The sequence below is a fragment of the Bos grunniens genome, chromosome 21 (assembly GCF_055505025.1).
Source record: "Bos grunniens cultivar Pamir isolate PY7600 chromosome 21, Bosgru_T2T1.0, whole genome shotgun sequence".
NCBI classification, from domain to species: Eukaryota; Metazoa; Chordata; class Mammalia; order Artiodactyla; family Bovidae; genus Bos; species Bos grunniens.
The window spans coordinates 56,381,674-56,400,905 of NC_141185.1; the positions used below are offsets into that span (position 1 = coordinate 56,381,674).

The window sequence follows — 19,232 nt, forward strand, 5'->3', positions numbered from 1 at the left end:
GGAGAAGGGGGCGACAGAGGATGAGATGGTTGGATGGCATCACCGATGCAACAGACATGAACTTGGGCAAACTCCAGGAGACAGGAAGGGACAGGAAGGCCTGGTGCGCTGCAGTCCATGGGTTCGCAAAGAGTTGGCGACTGGACCACAACAGCAATGGCAGATGGGATTTTACAGGTGGGATTAGGTTAAGGACACTGAGATGGAGAAATGATCCTGATGGACCCTAAGCGTAATCACACGTGTCCTTGTAAGACAGAGGCAGGAAATCTGACCGTAGAAGAGAAGGCGGTATTTCTACGGAGGCAGAGACTCAAGGGACCTGGCCCCAAGTTGAAGGATGCCGGCAACCAGCAGAGGCCTGGAAGAAGCAATGAACGGACTCTCCCCAGAGCCCCCAGAAGGACTGGCCTGGCCAACACATTGAGCTTTTTTTCTTTTCTTTAATTTAGGCTATTTTATTTATTTATTTAGGCTGAGCCAGCTCTCAGTTCTGGCATGTGGGATCTAGTTCCCTGATCAGGGATCGAACCTGTGCCCTCTGCATTATGAGCACAGAGTCCGAGAAGTCCCCGTCTTGAGCTTTTTAAAGACTCGTTTCAGACTTTTCGCCTTCAGGAGTATAAGGGGCTCAATTTCTGTCTGAATCACTTAGTTTGTGGTACTTGTCACAGCAGTGACAGGAAACTGATACAGTCCACAACCAAAGGACGGTGAGCCCCGGGCTGAACAACACAGCAGCTAGAACAAAGGAGACTGCTGTGCACAGAAAGAACAAGCAGGCGAGGTCCACGAGGCAGAGGCCAGCAGAGGCCACGGTGGTGGGGCTGGCCCGAGGGGTCTCCTAGCCCGGCCTTGGCGAGCAGGAGGAAGCGGTGGGGGAGGGAGGTGCTGGTCAGCAGAAGGGAGACGGGTGCTCCCTGCAGAAAGGGCAGCTCTGGCCAGGGGAGCAGGGAGGCCCATTTCTGCTGAGCCTGCAGCCGGGGCAGGGGCTGCGCTGAGCTGCTGGAGAAGCAGAAGCAGCAGAAGGCCAAGAAGCTCCATCAGGAACTCTCCTCCTAAGAACACAAACACAGGCTCACTCGCTGCATTTATTACTAACACGCCCGTATGGTGCTGCAGGGGAGGGGACAATACCCCTGATTTACAGATGAGGACATTTCGGCTCAGACAGTAAAGTGACTGGCCCCAAGGTCACACAGCCAGCAGGAGGCAGAGCTGGGACTGGGCTCTTGGTTTGCAGCCGCCGGACATTTCTGGCCAAAACAGTCATAGTGTGGGCGGCCTGGGAGAAGGACAAGAGACAAGCAGCCCACGGAGTGACCTATCTCCCCATCATCAAGGGTGAGACGCGTGGCTATGCTTTCCTTCCTGATGTAACTAGGAAGACTGTGGGGGGCAGAGACATGAGTGAAGCTGGAAGCCCCCCATGCCTGTTCCTGTTGCCAGGGGCATGCTGTTTTACCACTGGTGGCTCTGGGTGCCTTGACAGCCATGGCACCACCCGGACCAAGGGCAGCTGGAACCTGGACTCGCAGCCTGAAGCCAGGCAGGGAGGAGGGGTGATGAGGGTAAGACGGTGCCCAGGCCTTGTGGGTCCCTGGCTAAAAGCCCACCCCCAACCTCTGCAGGGCCCCCGGGCCCTCATTCTCAGGCCTTGCCCTGTCACCCCCACTAAGCCTGGAGAAGAAGAGCCTCACCAGCTGGGGCACCCCGCCTCCTCGTGATGTCTGCAGGCCCAAGGGGCTTCGGCAAAGGGCAGGGCACTGCTGACGCTGCATGAGGTTGGCCTTGGCGGAATTCTCTGCCTGGGCCCCGGGGGCGGCGTGGTGGCTGAAGGCCATGATGGTGGTCTGTACCCCTCTCCCTGCCCAGGGCAATGTAGCAACGCACTAGAGGAGTGTCTGGCCTAAGGGTGAGCGTGCAACGGAGCAAGGGCCCAGACCTGCTGGACACCAAAGAGAAACCCAGAGCGGCAGCAACGGGGCAGCGAGGGCAGGAGGGTCGGGGAGGGGCAGCCAGGACCGCAGGTGTGTGGTGGGCACAGGCTGGGGCCCGTCTGCCTGCAGTTCTTGGGGGGGCCAGGGGCACAGCCTGGAGCCCGAGGGGAGCTGGCCCCAGCTGGGGGCCTTGGGAGCAGGGGCTGAGAGCCCCAAGGACTGGAGGGGGAAGACTAGCAGCTACAGAAGGTTCTGGCCTGAGCAAACCAACAGGGCAGAAAGAGCGAGAGCCCACGGAGGCGTCCCCGGCTGCGTTTTGCCACTGTTCTGCAGGTCCCCTCACGTAGTGTAAAGCCCAGGGGTGACCAGCGGCGGATGAGGGCCCTCGGGGGGAACACAGACAAGACCCCGGCCCTTCTCACCCTGTTCCTGAGAAATGTGAGGATGTCTGAGAGAGGCTGACTACAGTATGATTTTGGGGGAACTCCAGGCCCCTGGGCCTTCCTGTATCCCTGCCTCCATCAGAAATGGTAAAAATTAGGGACTTCCCTGGTGGCCCAGTGGCTATCACTTCACACTCCCAACGCAGAGGGGGCCCAGATTCGATTCCTGGTCAGGGAATGAGATCCCCCATGCGGCAACAAAGATCAAATATCCCACGTGCAAAGACAAAGATCCAGTGCAGCCAAACCAATAAATGAATATAAAAAAAAGAAACATTAAAAAACCACCTCTTGTGACTGCATGGCTGTAAAGACTAATATAGTCCAGGCTGGCTCACACTGGTTTTCTCCTTCGGGCTCTAAAAGGAAGGCAAGCCTTTTCATGGGCCCTAGCCATCTAGGGGCGGAGGCGCTGGGGCTGCGGGGTCCGGCGGATGACGAGGAGGGTGGGAACTGGGAGCACCGTGTGAAGGGGGCGCACCGTGTGGTCCTCACAGGACGCAAGCAGGGGCTGGTGCTCGGAAGCTGAGGCTGGAGGCGCTGCTCGAGCCACAGAGGGTGACATCGGGCGGTGGGGGTGGGGGGCCCGCGTGCCTAGCTCACTGGGCCCGGGGGTTACGTCTCCTCATCTCCTCCGGGAGGTCATAGCTGGTCTGGGGAGGCGGTCCTCTGGTTCACTTAGGGATGTCCAGGAGGGCTGCAGCCCCACCACTCTGCCCAGGCCCTGCGCCTCGGGCAAGCCCACGGCGCGGCCACTCCCCCACCACCCAGACCTGCACGGGGACCCACCTCTGGCTGCCTCACCTCCATCCAAGGCTTTCACCCCATGCGGAGGCCGCCTGCCTGCGGGGGGCGGTGGAGGGGAGCAGCCAGGGTGGTCTGGGCAGTGGGTGGTCCTGCCCCGGGGGTGGGAGGGGGCGTGGGCCGCGGGGCCCGGGGGTCCATTCCCGGTGCGGTGCGCAGGGCCACACAGACACACGGAGGCCGCGGGCGGGAGCGGGCCAGCCTTCCCGCTGCCATCGGCCTCCCTGGAACAGGAAAGGCTGGTTTCACTCTCCCCACCGTCGCTTGCGGAGACAGTCTGCTGGAAGGCTGACAGGCTGCTCGCCTCCTCTTGGCACCGGGGCCTGGGACTCAACCACAAGTAACAGCATGAAGGGGGCCTGTCGAAAGCGGGGCGGCCGGCTGCCAACACGGCCAAGGGCGCGGCTGCCGCTCCCACAGCGCACGCCCCGCTCCCCGGGGGCCCGCGCCCCCCCACCACCGGGCGGCGGGCGGAGCCCCGTGTCATCAAGCGACCTGTGGGGCCAGACCTGGGGCTGGGGGCTGTGTCCACACGCGGGAGGAGGCAGTCCACGACCCCGGTCCTCACGGGCCCACACTGCGGGGGCGGGGCGTAATGTCACGGGCCAAGCGGGTGACAGATGCTGGGAATGCGGGTGCCCCGGGGAGCCTGCACGGGGCGGGGGCACGGAGACCCGAGTTCCTCTCCTCCCTGAGGCTCAAAATAGGGTGCCCCCAGCACGGCAGGAAAGAAAAAAGCAGCGCAGGCGGGTGGGCAGGAACGGGAGGCAGGCCCCAAGGGAATAGGAAGCTGAACTGTCAGCCTGGGCTGGAAAACTCAAGATCCGGACTCTCCACGAGAACGGGGCAGGGGCGGGCCGAGCAGGGCTGAGCAGCTCCTGGGTGAGGTACCGTGGCTGGGGAGTGCGTGCGTGCTAGGGCACTTCAGTCGTGTCCAACTCCACGAGACCCCACGGGCTGTGGCCTTCCAGGCTCCTCTGTCCATGGGGATTTTCCAGGCAAGAACACTGGAGTGGGTCTTCCTGACCCAGGGATCGAACCCACGTCTCCTATGACTCCTGCTTGGGCAGGCGGATACCTTACCACTAGCACCACCTGGGAATTGGGGATCGTGACGCCGGGGCTCCACTACCTTGGGGATAAGCCCGTACTCCGCCTGCTTCGGGGGTAAGCTCAGGGCCAGGACAGGCAGGAGGCCTTCCCCAGGGCTCCGGGTGGAGCCACCTGACGCCCCGACCCCGAGACCCTCAGCATCCCGCTGCCCCAGCCCCCCGTCTCGAGCACCCTCAGGGCTGATCTCGCCGTCCACCATTAACCCAGGGACTGCTGGGCGCGAGGCGTCGCAGAACACAGAGGCTGGCACAAAAGAGCTGTCTGGCTGATGTTTTCTGAATCGGCGGAGAAACAAACACACCTGAGGACTGAAGGCCCACAGGAGAACAGGCCGAGGCAGGCCGAGAGCGCTGGAAAGCAGCCACTGGTGTCTCTCGCCTGGGCACACCTGGCCCTGCGGCCCGGGAGGGGCTTGGCCACAGACTGGGAGCCTGTGGCCGTTCAGCCTCCAGCAGCGCTCGCGCTGCCTTCTGGCTGACAGGGAGATCAGAGAGGGTGCTGCTCAAGTGCTTCTCCCGCCAGGAAGACGGAGGTGACCCTGGGTCATGGCAGAAAGGGGCTGCCTTCATTAGGGGGCTCTGCGGCAGAGTGCCAGGCCCATCTGCAGGCTCCACGCTGCAAGAGGAAGGGAGGTGCTCCCGAGTCTGCTTAGGCAGCTCTGCCGACCACGGTGCCCAGCAGTAAGCCGGCCACAGAGCGAGCATCTGAAGCGTGTGGGCCAGATGAATGAATGAATGGAACGCAAGAAGGAATGAATGAAGGAATGAACCACCGCTGAGCTAAGGGTCCCACCGAGTGTCCACAGAGAGCCCAGGGTGGCATCGAGGCGTTCTACAGCCAGGCACCTCGCCCTGGCCTGTAGGACTCCCTGATACGTGATCTAAAGGCTCTTTCTCTACCTCATCCCCCCCAGTCTAAGGTGCCAGCAGCCCCGCCTTGCTGGTCACTGAGCACAACCCCGCCCAGGTCTGTTATCACCCCTGATCCCCACGCCACGCTGGGTCAGGTCCCCCGAGGCCCAGAGCCCTCTCACACCCTCGGGAGCCTCCCTCTGCTCCCTGCCAGGACGGGACGGGGAGGCGGGGTCCCCCTCCACGGCATGTTTGCTGCTGGATTTAGAAGCCACAGCCTCAGGCTCCCGACACTCATTTATCTTGGCTCCTGGGAGAAAGGCGGGTAGGGGAAGGGGCCGCAGAGAGCGCAGCCGGGACCTTGCCTCGGGGCCCCCCTTGGTCTGCAGAGGGCTGGGCGTGGGGAAGAGGTGAGGCCACCCACCAGGCTTCATGGCCCCGGGGCCAGAGGCTTGTAAGAGCACCCACAGGGGCCGTGGCCTGCTTGTTTTCTACCCAGCAGCTGGTCCCCGGAGAGATCCCTGTGGGCAGGCGGGGGCCACCGGCGCAGAGGGAGGTGGCAGGAATTTTCCTGGCGGCCAGGTCACCTTGGTGTCTTACCCCGGGGTGTGTGGAGGGATGAGAAGAAACAGAAACACCCTTGTGGGCCAGCCTGGCGCTGCTCCACACACTGCCCTGCAACGTGCTCTTCTTGGCAAAACAGACCCACTGCCAGATCGGAAGCCCTGGGGACTCTGAGGGCCATGCCCTGGGGAGGCAGAGGTGTCCGTGTCGCCTGGGCTCAGATCACCCTGGGCCTCCTGGACTTGAGACCATGTCCTCTGGCTAAGTCTGAGTGTGAGATCATGGGAGACCCTCCCTGCAAACGGGGGGAGAGTCTGGAGGGGACTGGAATGTCCCATGGCCTGGGCCCCGGCCACATCGGGGCTGCCTCTGGGTGGGGCTCTGAGAGCAGCACTCGGGTCTTGCCACCCAAACACTGAAGCCTCCCTGGATCAGAAGACGACTGGCTTTTGGCGGCCTCGGGGGCTTCCAGGTGGGAACCGCCTCTCCTGACAGCGAGAACCTGCGGGGCTCTGGAGTCCCCTGGCCCGGGTGAAATCCTAGCACGGTTTCCAGCGAACGCACTTGGGTGGGGAGGCCGCTTTCCCTCTTGAAGCCTCAGTTCCGGATGTGTCAAATGGAGGTCCCCCGTCTGGGGAGGCTGCCTGGGTGGCCCCTGGGGTGCCCAGTGGGCTGATGCCTAATCCTCACTTGTTCCCTCTTCCCGATGCCCCCGGCAGCACGCTGCAGCCCCGTCCTCCAGCCAGCATCTTTAATGCCCTTCATGCCCCAGAATCACTGGGAGCTTTAAACAACACATCTGATCCCCACCCAGATATCTGGTGTCAGACTGGCTTGGGGGCTCCAGAACCACTATCCTCTAAAGTCTGCTTAGTTTGTAAATGTGCAGCCGCAATGGGAATCCCTGGGTAGGGCCGTCACCTCCAGGAGGCTGTCAGGCCCACTTGTCTGGGGTGGGGTTTGACCCCTATTGGACAGAAAGTGCAGTGATGACGATGGCAGAAACATACCTGCATAGAGGCTCCTCTTTATCAGGATTTGACACTGGGCTTCTACCAAAATACAGTTTGAGGCAAGAGAAGAATACTCCAAAAGTTTGAAACTGAATGCTCTGGGAGTGTTTCTAAATTTTCCGGATTATTAACCGCAGGGAAAAAATCCATCTTACATCTATACCCAATGTGCATGCACATGAACAACAGAAGCTAAATTTCCTAAATGTTTACTCTCCCACTGACAAAGCATTCACAAACTGCCTTTAAGGCAGGCTGCTGCTGCCAAGTCGCTTCAGTCATGTCCGACTCTATGCGACCCCATAGACTGGACTATGCAGCCCACCAGGCTCCCCAGTCCCTGGGATTCTCCAGGCAAGAACACTGGAATGGGTTGCCATTCCCTTCTCCATAAGGCAGGCTAGGTTTTGCTATCTTGTTCTACTCTGCCCGCCCACCCCCCTCCCCCAACAACTCTATGCCTATGTGCTAGCTTGTGACCCTAGAGTGTTGCTTTCAAAGACCCCCCTAGTGGATGGTGGCTGGCAGTTAAAGAAACATCCCACTCTAGGCAAAGGGCAAAGGTGGTTCCAGGGTGTTTTGTTGTTTAGCCACTAAACTGTTTCTGACTCTTTGTGACCCCATGAACTGTAACTCGCCAGGCTCCTCTGTCCATGAAATTCTCCAGGCAAGAATACTGGAGTGGGTAGCCATTTCCTTCTCCAGGGTATCTGCCCAACCCAGGGATCGATCCCATGTCTCCTGCATTGGCTGGTGGATTCTTGACCACTGGGCCACCAGGGAAGCCCTCCAGGGTGGTTTGCTGTGCTGTGCTGTGCTTAGCTGCTCAGTTGTGTCTGACTCTTTGTGACCCCATGGACCGTAGCTCGCCAGGCTCCTCTGTCCATGTGATTTTCCAAGCAAGAATACTGGAGTGGGTTGCCATGCCCTCCTCCAGGGGATCTTCCCAACCCAGGGATCGAAGGAAAGGTCTCCAGCATTCCAGGCAGATTCTTTACTGTCTGAGCCACCAGGGAAGGCCAAGAATACTGGAATGGGTAGCTTATCCCTTCTCCAGGGGATCACCCAGGAATCAAACTCGGGTCTCCTGCATTGTAGGCAGATTCTTTACCAGCTGAGCTACCAGAAAATTCCTGCCTAAATATTCAGCTCATTGACTGACAATAAGAAAATGTTGGGTGCAGGAGGCGTCTGGGTCTGGTGGGGGAAAATCTGGGCCCTCCTGATCCTAGGACCTGGTGCTGTGACACCCCGCCCCCCCCCCCCCCCCACGCCCCGGCCCCCCAGCTTCCCCCATACCTTGCTGGTGGCAGTGGCCGCCGAGCCGGGCAGCACCGGTGTGTTGGTGACCTGCACATTCAGGTAATTATTGTCGATGAGCGGCCAGGCGCCCTGCACCTTGCAGGTCTGGAAACGGTCTGTGAAAGTCCGGAGGTGCGGGTCCCCGAAGAGGCCGCAGTGCGTGTAGTTGGGGGCAGCCGCGCGGTTGTGGAAGCTTTTCTCGTAGTGGCAGATCTCCGGGCTGTCCGAGCGCTCCTGGCTGTCCCCGGGCGGCGGCAGCGTGCGCAGGTGTGGCTGCGACGTGGGGCCATCCTTGGAGCAGTTGTGCTGGCTCATGAGGTCCTCGATGCCATGGACTGCCGAGTGGTAGGCCAGGTCCCCCCGGCAGGTACGCGCGGTCCGCCGCGTGCACAGGGCGTAGGTGCGCAGTGCCGCGCAGAACTCGGGGGCGTCGTCTGCGGCCGGCGCGTGGCTGCCCGCCGTGGCGCTCCAGAACTCAGAGTTGCACTTGAGGATTTTGCACGAGGAGGAGGCTGCAGGGACGGGAAGAGGGGGTTGTCTTCAGGTTGGAAATGGTGAGCCCGGGCCTCCGGAACCCCCGCAACAGGCCAGGGCGGCAGGCACGTGCAAGAGAGGAAGGCGGCCTCTTCCCAGGTCCCGCAGGTGGTAGGTGGTCCAGTGCAAGATCGGCCCTGCCTACCTTCCTTAACGACCCTGGGTGGTCAGTCCTCCGCAGGCTTAAAGGGTTGGGGGAGCATGCCCCTATTTTCCCTATTCCAGCCCAGCCCCCCAAGCTTTCCGCCCACCCTGTGCCTTTGACACATTCACACCAACAGCAACCTGGCCGGGAATGAAGCCCCACTATTCAGTATGTGTTCTGATCTCTGCCGCTGTGTAACCTTGCACGAATCACTTAGCTTCTCTGTGCCTCAGTGGGTGCTCAGTCCTGTCCGACTTTTTGTGACCCCAATGACTCTACAGCCCACCAGGCTCTTCTGTCCACGGGATTTCCTCAGCAAGAATACTGGAGTGGGTAGCCATTCTCTTCTCCAGGAGATCTTCCCCATTGAGCCACTTGGGAAGGCTGCCTGCCTCATTATATCTATCTAGAATGTGGGGTAATAATAGTATCTACCCTATAAGGTTGCTCAAAGTGCTAAAGGACTTACCCCTGCATGGTGCACAGAGCAGAGACTCAATGAATGTTGGCCACTGTGATTATTCTACTAGCCCTGGTTCCCCGGCTTCCTCCACAGACTAAGGGCAGCTTCCCCCTCAGTTCTGTAGCTCCGCACACCATTATCCTGCTCTGGGAAGCAACTAAGAGTGATAACCTTGGATGTGCTCCAGTTCATGCTTTTTTCCCCCAAGGTCACTCACAAGCTCTGAGACCTTAGTGACAATTTTATTGTTGTCACTAAGCTGTACCTGACTCTTTGCAATGCCATGGACGGTAGCCCGCCAGGCCCCTCGTCCATGGAATTTTCCAGCAAGAAGACTGGAGTGGGTTGTCGTCTCCTCCTCCAGGGGATCTTCCCCACCCGGGGATTGAACCTGCAGCTCTGACATTGGCAGGCGGAGTCTTTACCACCGCTCCACCTCATGCCTGAGAACTGTGACTTTAACACACCTGAATCTTGCACCCCACACACACGGACGCTGCCCTTTCCCACCCAGCCTCCTGGGTTCTTCTGTAGAGCTCGTGGAGAGTACACGTGGCAGCAGGAGGGAAGCCTCTACATTGACTTCCAGGGGCTATGGGGCCAGCAGACCAGCTAGGAGGCCCAGCATTTGGCGTTGCAGCCCAGTCAGCAGAGGAGAAGGGGGGCTCTGGCTCCAGCCACACCTGCCTGGGCCGCTAATCTGGCTCTTAACCTTGGAAAAGTCTATTTACTGTCTTATACTGGCTACCTGATGTGAAGACCCGACTCATTGGAAAAGACCCTGATCCTAGGAAAGATTGAGCTGAGGAAGAGAAGGGGGCGACAGAGGATGAGATGGTTGGATGGCATCACTGACTTGACGGACATGAGTCTGAACAAACTCCAGGAGATGAAGCCTGGCATGCTGCAGTCTATGGGGTCACAAAGAGTTGGACATGACTGAACCACTGAACAACTGGCTTTTTACCTATACAATCAAGCGGGGATTAAAAGCAGGGACAGAAGTCCACAGGGGCAGGCTTCCAAAAGCACTGTATAGGCTGCCGCCCAGCCCCATACCTGGACAACCTATTTTGAGGCGCTCGCTCACCTCTGCAGGAGCAGACACCATGCTCCTGGAGCAGATGTGGCCTGCCTAAGTCACACAGCTGGGAAACAAGATCCTTGTCCTAAAATCCAGGCTTTTCCTCTAACGTGACCTGTGTTTGTCACACTGCTGGTAAACAAGGCCATTTCAGGTGGTATCTGGGTGAGCAGTCTTCTTTCAACTTGAGAAGTTACATATTTACTTAAATATGTATTGGGAAAAATAAAATAGATTTGACAGGAGAGCTACAGATTTCCCATTTTAAGTTGAAGAAGCGTGCCGACCAAAAGAAGCGGACCTGGTAAACGATAGGTGGTAAGGGCCGTGAACAGCTGCCGGCCAGGGAGACCCCCGTGTGGCTGCCCTCTCTGAAAGACATGTTCCTGGCCCAGGGCTCCTTTAAAAGGCGTCTAGAAGGGATGTCCCTGGTGGTGCAGTGGATAAGAATCCTCCTGCCAGCGCAGGGACACGGGTTTGATCCCTGGTCCAGGAAGATTCCACATGCAACTAAGAGTGTGCACCCCATCTACTGAGCCTGTGTGCTCCAGGCCTGTGCTCTGCAATAAGAGGAGCCACTGCAATGCGAAGCCCGTGTACCGCCATCAAGAGAGTAGCCCCTGCTCTCCGCAACTACAGAAGCCAGTGCAAACAAGGAAGACCCAAGATAGTCATCAGTTAAAAAAAAAAAGGTGGCGAGAAGATTCTCTGGGCCTGCCATCTTCATGATTCTCCAACCTGTGGAAGAGGCCCAAGGGCCCAACCTCCCTGTGGGCTGCAGATGCTACCAGGGCCTGCGTGGGAGACGGTAAAGGAGACTCTCGAGGCGGAGGGCTGGGTGTGGAGGGGATTGTGCAGAACAAGCCACGTGGAAGAACACAGGTCAGAGGAACTGGCTGATGCAGCCCCCAACCCTCCACCTCTGGTCTGCGCGATGTTCACTCCGGTAGCCTCAGTAATTCTGAAGCAGGTGAGCTGCCCTGCCCTGCTGCCTTCTCAGAATTCCGGAAAAGGCATCTCAGAGGAAACCATTCCGGCAGGACTGAGCCTCGAGTTGCATGGTGGCTGCTGTGGCTCCGTCTGCTGCCCACCAGCCCTGGGCCCCCCTCTGGCCCTTACCATGCTCAAAGGACATGAAAGACAGTGCCTGTCCCTTTACAGCCAGACTGCTGCAGCACACGCAGGCCTGCGTTGGCCTCAGCTCTCCTACAGAGCTCAGCTGGGGTGGCAGAGACAGAAGTCCCAGTCAACTGACTGTGTCCCAGGCTTGGTGGCTTGGGCCCTGCAGGTCCCACGTCATTCAAGGTCCCAGGCAGCCCTGTGGGCAGGCACTACAGCACCCCATCTCCTAGAGGAGCAGAGCCAGGCTCAGGGAGGCTGGCTTTCTTGCCTGAGGTTCCACTGTGAGGAAGAAGCAGGAATTGAATTCGGCCCTTTAGGTAAAGAACCCTCCTCCCAATGCAGCAGACACAAGCGACGTGGGTTCGATCCCTGGTTTGGGAAGATGCCCCAGAGGAGGGCATGGGAACCCACTCCAGTGCTCTTGCCTGGAGAATCCCATGGACAGAAGAGCCTGGGGGGCTACAGTCCACGGGGTCATACAGAGTTGGACCCGACTGAGCGCGCACAGTCGCAGACCTGAAGGGCCTAAGGGTCCTGAGGGCCTGGGCCCTCAGCAGCGCCAAGGCTTCAGATAAACTTGGTGCTTTCCTGATTCCCCCCAGCGGCCGCTGGGTGGTTCTCGGGCACACTCCCCCTCCGTGGGCTTCAGGGTGACTGCGCCTGCGGTGCTGAGAGGCCCCCACCCACCAGGAGGCCCACATGCTCTGTGGCATTGCATCCACACTCTGGTTCCCAGGGTCTGTTTCTCAGGGTGCAGCCAGCAGCGGGCAGGGACTTGAAGGCTGGGGTCAGGAAGGTGCCTAGCGCAGGGCCCGCCTGCACTCAGATGGTGTGGGACATGTCGGGGGGCACTCCTCACTCCCATCATGTGTGGCTCCATCCCCCTCAAACGTGCAGTAGTGGGGGGCTGTCCTGCTATCTCCACAGCCTTGAAAACCAGGCTCAGAGCCGTGTCTCAGAGCTCTCTGGTGTGTCTGGAACCCATGACTGAAATCCCCCTTAAGGTGCCCCCACAAAGGGAGTCCCTCAGATGCTCGGGGATCTGCTCAGAGGGCGCTCCTCAGATGTCCCTGTGCCCACCAGGGGGCTCTGACCCCACTGGCCCCCTGGTCCTGAAATCTGCATTTCCGCCAGGCCCTCTGGGGCCAGAGCGGGTTCTTTTCTTGTCAACAGTCACAGCCTCAGAGGGGCCATTACTCCCCACCCCTTCCACCGCCACATGCACAGGTCTGAGGTGTGCGCTGGGAACTTGGTTTGGGCTGGGGGGCAGCAAGGAGCAAGCCCAGCAGGGAGCCCAGTTGCCAACGCGGAGTGGCCACGGCAGGCAGCTCGCATATGCTCATCCCTGCTCATCCGGGTGCCTTCAGCCACGGGGAGCGATGGGGATTGTGGGGGATGGCAGCCCTGCCCGCCCCTCAGGTGGCAGCAGAGGGTGCTCTCCTGCCCTCCCTGCGCCCAGGGTCCAGGGCCCTGCTCTCCGCCTCCATCTGGGTAGGGTGGTGGTGGTGGGGCTGAGCTCGAAGCTCTCAAGTTTCTGGAGAACGTTTGCGATGCTGTCACCTGGGACTGGGGCGAAAGTGGAGAAATCTGAAGGAGACGCTGCTCGTGCGCGGTGCTGGGCAGGGGTCTGGCCTGAGGTCCCGCTCTGTCCCCTCCTAGCACTTGTGGGGAGGGGCTTGGCCTGTTTCCACATCTGTGAAGTAGGGGCAGCACCAGCCTCAGAGCCTGCTGGAGACTGACGAGGTGGATGGGCAGTGCCTGGGACGAGTGGGCACTACCTAGATCAGAGTCCCTGCCAACAGTCTTGGAGGGGGACACATACAATCCCCGTGGGGTCAGAGGCTAAAGATCACGCGGCAGGGCTGGAAGGGGCCTGGAAGAAAGCCAGCACCTTCCCTGCTTCCTCCCCGGGAACCCAAGGATCACCCACAGCCTCCACTCCACTGCCTCCTGCTCAGGTCAGGGCCCTGGCTGGCCCTGGAACCTGGTCTTCCACCCTGACTCAGATCAGAGTCTGGGCAGCTCTTCCTGGGTCCACTCACACCCAAAGGCCCAGCCCCACCTGGATCAAGCCAGGACCGTGATGCCTTGGCCACACATCCCCGATGTCCTGGGTCTCCTCGGGCCTTGCACATCTTCCTGGTATCTAAGAGGAAGCCCAGGCGCTCTCATGGTAATGGACATGCAAGAGGCCACTGCGTAATGAGAGCAGGGGCCAGAGGTGGGGGACCCGTTCCCCTCTGCCCTCTCTCCAGGAGGTCGTGCAGCTCTTCCCAGCCCGGCTGCTGTCATTTCCTGGGGCTGGGGGTCCCAGGGAAGGGTGTTAGGGATGCCAAAGCTGGACAGTCCCCAAGGGTGGGGAGCCGAGGGGGCCCTGACCCCCATGGGGCCATCCTGCCGCCCTGTGTCCACTTCTGTAAATCACAGGCGGAAGCTCCCCCCACCACCACCTCCCAGGTCAGAGACTTGATGTAATCTGGCCCAGCATCAATAGGAAAAGTTCTGCATGGGCCGTCACCTGCCAGAGAGAGCCCAAAGCGGCTGATTTTTATGTGCTGTATCTTTAAAAAAAAGTCAAAACCACCTGAATTCCAGGCAGTAAACCCTAGCCTTTTCTGATGTGAGTGTTCAAGGAAGGAAGGAAGGAAGGCAAGTCTGAGAGTTTGAAACATCTTACTGTGAGTGGGAGGAGGAGGCGAGCTTTTCTGAGTGAGGCCGGCCTGGCTCCTGCAGACCTTGTTACGCGGCCAGGAGGCAGCCGAAGAGTGCAGAGCCAGGGCCTCAAAGTTCTCCTGAGCTCCTGTTTCCATCTCAGATGCTGCCATGTCTGTCCTAGGGCGGGGGCGGCTCTCAGGGAGCCCGTGCTAACCTTGGGTACCTGGAGCTCCATCTCAGGCACCCAGGAAAAGGCTAAGACCATGCACAGACTTCTCGGAAGCCTAGGACACCTGATTTGTTTTTGACTCAAGCCTCTTGGGACTTAGGACTTCGGGGATTAGCTACTAAGAAACAAACAGAGGAGAATCCAGAGCCTGCAAAGACACTGGCCAGCCCAGGTCACCACTAGGAAACCCCTGAAATTCCCTCCGGTGCCCCATGATGCTGGACACTTGGCTCAAAAGGTGGGGCGCAGGCTGGGGCTGTTATGGGACCAAATGACTGAACGAAACTGCCCGCCCTGGCCAGGGAAGACAGTAGCCACCTGCATGAGTTATCTTAACAACAGGAGGTCCTGGTAAGGAACAAGGAACTAAGAAGCTACCACCAACTGGAAGAATGCAGGAAAGGTCAAAGGGAGACAGGAGATACCAGTCCGTATGTCCTACCAGCCTCCCAGAATCCTTGTTGGAATCCATCCTTCTCGATGCATGTACCACCAGGAAGGACGCTGAGTCAGAATGAGGGGCCAGAGACAACCAGGAAACCAACCCCATCCCGGGAAAACCTGGGGCTGCCAGCCACGTGGCAGAGCAGTTCTGGGTTCCCTCATCCTCCTGCTCTCCACCTTTCCCAATAAAGTCTCTCGCTTCATCAGCATGTGTGTCTCCTTGGACAACTCATTTGTAAATGTTAGACAAGAGCCCACGCTCAGCCCTGGAGGAGGGTCCCCTTGCCACAGCAGGACTTGGGGACCCCGGGGATCCATTCGCTCCCGATTTGTGCAGTGAGGCTCAGGGCTTCTGTTTCTCTGTGCAACTGGCTTCGTCGAGATCACTGTAACTACGGATTGCTTGGTGGGCAAACTCCAGGTCAGCTTCCTAGTGTGCAGCATGGAATTTTAAAATCCCGGGCCTGAGAGCAGCCACAGGTCAACAGTTTGCACCTCCAGCCAGCCCCCGCGGCAGGAAAGCCCCCTGCCCGGTGGCAGTCCGGCCTCAAGGGCCGCCGGACCTCTGCTGGGCCGGGCCAGCCCCTCCTGCTCTTGACAGCTCCAGCTGTGGACCCCAGGTCTGCCGGCTCGAGGGAGATGGGTGGGGGCTCTGGTTCTTCTCTAGAGCCACAGGGAAAGGGCTCAATGGTAACCCTGCAGATACTGGAGATGGCCCCTTGGCTTTCCTGGGCCGCCTTCTTTGGGCCTCACAGAACTGTGTCAACCATCTACGGCTGAGTTGGGGTGCCACCTCGTGCCCACAGATCCCCTGAGAACCCTCTGACTCCCGCACTCGTCACTCAAAGCACCTGTACCCCCTCCCCTGGTACCCCACCTCTGTAATCTTTCACTTTGTGGGGAGGTGGGATCCAGCCTGGTGGTTAAAAAAAAAAATCTGCCTGCAATGCAGGAGATGTGGGTTTGATCCCTGGGTTGGGAAGATCCCCTGGAGGAGGGCATCGCAACCCACTCCAGTATTCCTGCGTGGAGAATCCCATGGACAGAGGAGCCTGGAGGGCTACAGTCCATGGGGTCGCAAAGTCGAGCTCAACTGAAGCAACTGAGCATGCACACACGGGCTCCAGACTACCTTCCTCGAGGTCTGAGACACAGCAGCGAGAGAAATCACAGCCACACAGCTTGCCTGACTTAATTCTTTTCCTTTAAATAGCAACCCAGAGCCTCTTGGAACAGAAAGGCGGGGGGCAGGGGGCGGGGTGCGGGGATCTGGGAGCAGCAGCTGTACAGACCCAGGCAGGATGGAGATATTTATGCACCGCCATGGCATTAGCTGCTTTCGGAGACCTCCTTTGAACTGTTAATCAAGCCCAATCTTTCAGAATAATAGCCTGATTATTACCGCCTTGTTTGCATAACAAAAAAGCCCAATAAAACTCTCTTTGCCGAGTGCCGAGGGGTGCGAAGGCCCGGCCCCGAGAAAGGAGTCTTAGGAATGTGGAGCCGCTCCTGCGCCTGAACCCGAGAATAAAGACAATGCAATTTGCCACCGAGAAAAGCCCAACAGACCAATAAATTACCCTCGTGCAAAGGGATTAGATCAGGTTTCACTGGCGGTGTAGGAGGGGTGGGGTGAGCCAGGAAAGAGAAAAAACCTGCCTCTTCTTAAAGGAGTAAGGCGTCTTAGAAGGCAAGCCCGCCCATCACGTTGGGTCTGCCCAGCTCTGTGGTCTGCAGGGTAACTGCCTGGGTTCGTATACTAGCTGAAGGTTCTGGACTCAGTCCGCTGCGTGCAGGCAAGGTGCTTCCTGCCATTCCTGGAACAAGCTCAGGTGGAGTCGGCTACAAAAACCACCGGGGTGCTGGGGAGAAGGTTCACGTGTACAGAGATTGAAGGATGGGGGCACAGATAGTACCGGGAAGCAGCCGTTCCACGGGGTCTGGAAGGGCAGTGGGATTCGCCAGGTGATGTGGGGCAGAGGTACATAAGTCCAAGGGGCTCCGAAGCAGCTGGCACGGGTCGGAAGGCGAAATTCCGGATGGTGAGAGTGCGCTGGGAGTTTGGAGCCAGACACGGAAGCCCTGAGTGAAAGCCTGGGATGAAGCGAATGTGGTTCACTTCAAACTGCTTTGCTCGGCTCCGGTGCAAACCCTGTGTCCCCATTCACCCAGCTCCCAGTTGCCCGATTCCACCACAAGGCGGCGCTACACGAGGCCCAGCCAAGTCGACCCGGTCATCACAACCCAGCCTTGCCTCTTCTTCCCCTCCAGCTGCTGCTGTTCCAGTACCCAGCTCAGCCGTGCAGCAGCAGCCCTCCTCACAGCCCCGGGCCCCCAAGGTCCTCTTCAGTCCGCTCAGTCGCAGGAGTGGAAGTCCCCTCCTGCAACGCTGTGTCTGCCTCCGTGGTCCCTCGTGGCCTTGCCCCTCCTCCCCTGCCCATCTAGACACAATCCACTGTAACAGCTCCCCCCTGTGGCAACACCCTGTGTGGCTTCTGTTTCCCTGACTGCACCCTGATAAGCCAGCCCAAGGATTTCAGGTCGGATCCCGCTCAAAGCGGGAAGCCCACCGGGTAATTTTCAGTACGCACGTGGCATGATGAGAAGGCTATTTTAGGGAGTGGCCTAAACTAAGAGAGGGTGGCTTTAATTAGGGTAGGAGAAGGCAGAGCAGAGGGAGAACAGCTTGAAGGAGAAAGTGGAAGGGGTGAGAGCCCCCCCGCCCCTGCCCCGGGGCAGCAGTGATGCTGAGGCTCGTCTCTTAGCAACGAGTTGGGATGCGGATCCCCAAGGAGGTGGGAGATCTGCTCCCATTCTCTGGGAGCACCAGAAGCACCGCACTGTGGCACCGAGCAGGCGCAACGGGCCACTCCCCACCCTCTCCTGTTCTCCAGCACCGTGGCTGGGAGGGGACAGGGGACGGATACAGTGCCAGAATTTGGCAAGCTCTGGCTGGGCAGTGTTCTGCAGTCTCCTAGCTTGAGAGGTGCCTGGGGCTGCCAGGCTTGTTGCTCCATCGTCCTGGCGTAAACACGCAGGTGTCTGGCGTCAGACACCAAAGAGGCACATACCCAGGTAAGGGACTGGCTTTTCACCAGGTGCAGAGGACCCTGCCTTACTTAACCCACAAGCAGCCAGAATGATCCCCTTTCCTCAAAGGTATTCCTCCCAGCTCAGCCTGAGAACGGTCCAAGGAACTGCCCTTGCCTGGGACTCCAGCGTGCCTCTTGGCCCCCCTGAGAGCACTGGGGACTTCCTCTGGGGACCCGCTGACCTGAGAAAGATGAAGGCAGGGGGAAGCCTCTCAGAGCATCTGTACTGGCTGACGGAAGGCAGGAGGGGATGTGTGCCCTTGTGCTAAGTCCCTTCAGTCGTGTCTGACTCTGCGACCCCGGGGACTGCAGCCCGCCAGGCTCCTCTGCCCCTGGGATTTTTCCGGCAAGAATACTGGAGTGGGTTGCCACTTCCTCCTCTGGCGGTGGCGGGGGGGGGGGGGGGTGTCTTCACAGCTCCTGTGTCTCCTGCATTGCGGGTGAACTCTTTACTGGCTGAGCCATAGGGGAGCTGGGGGTTAACTAACTCACTGCTAAGTGTGGGCAGAGGTGGCTGAATGCCACTTGCCGAGCTGGGCAGGCGGCACTACCCCCTCGTCACACCCAGCCAGGCTTCTCTGTCCCAGCTTCCACACACGCCAAGTCGCTGCAGGAAACCACGCCGAGTGCCAAGGAAAAGGGCACACCTCAGCTTTCCCAACTGGACACCCTCCCCACCCCCCAGCTCCCCCTGGAGCCACACGCAGCCGGATCTGCAGCCAAGAGGGCCACGGCGGGCCTGTCAGCAGGGCTTCTCTGGGTCAGAAGGGCCCACAGCAGGCAGGAGCCGGGCGTGGGATCCCATGCCAAGACCACCCTGCCAGGAAGGCAGAGAGCTGAGCAAGCCTGGGTTCCACAGGGAGGATGGTTTGGGGGCAAAAGCGTCACTTTTCAGTTATAAATGAAGCTTGTGGGTGAGCAGTTTGGGCTTCCTGCTTTGAGGCACACTCCCTTTTCCTGAGTCTAGGTAGCTGCTGCTATGCTCAGTCACGTCAGACTCTTTGTGACCCCATGGACCATAGCCCGCTAGGTTCCCCTGTCCATGGGATTCTCCAGGCAAGAATACTGGAGTGGGTTGCCATGCCCTCCTCCAGGGGATCTTCCTGATCCAGGGATTGAACCCGCGCCTCTTGAGCAAGTCTAGGTAAGGCTGACTTCAGAGATGACAATTTTCCATTCTGGTCCTGCCTCCAGGAGCCCTGCGCTCCTCTGCTCAGCTGTCCCGGGTCAAAATCCACGTGAAGTGGCTTTGCTCCCCCACCTCCCTCCGCAGGCAGGCCCTTCTTCCACCTTCCTAGAGCAATGGGAGGACACCGGCCTGGCTGGTGCACACACGTGTGTGAGCCTGTGTTCCTGGAACATTCCTTAGCACGGGGAGCAATAATGGCTCCTTTCTGCAGGGACCTGGGCGCAGAGGGATCACTTTAATAGGCG

The 19,232-nt window shown here is 59.2% G+C and overlaps 1 protein-coding gene across 1 annotated transcript in view; it reads right to left on the reverse strand.

The window, feature by feature from the left end:
* Positions 1-19,232, reverse strand: part of RGMA (repulsive guidance molecule BMP co-receptor a) — a 49,887-nt gene that overhangs the window by 2,829 nt on the left and 27,826 nt on the right. Inside the window, exon 3 of the mRNA XM_086364801.1 lies at positions 8,028-8,542. Coding sequence (XP_086220927.1) covers positions 8,028-8,542 — 515 coding nt within the window. The remainder of the gene's footprint in view (positions 1-8,027; positions 8,543-19,232) is intronic.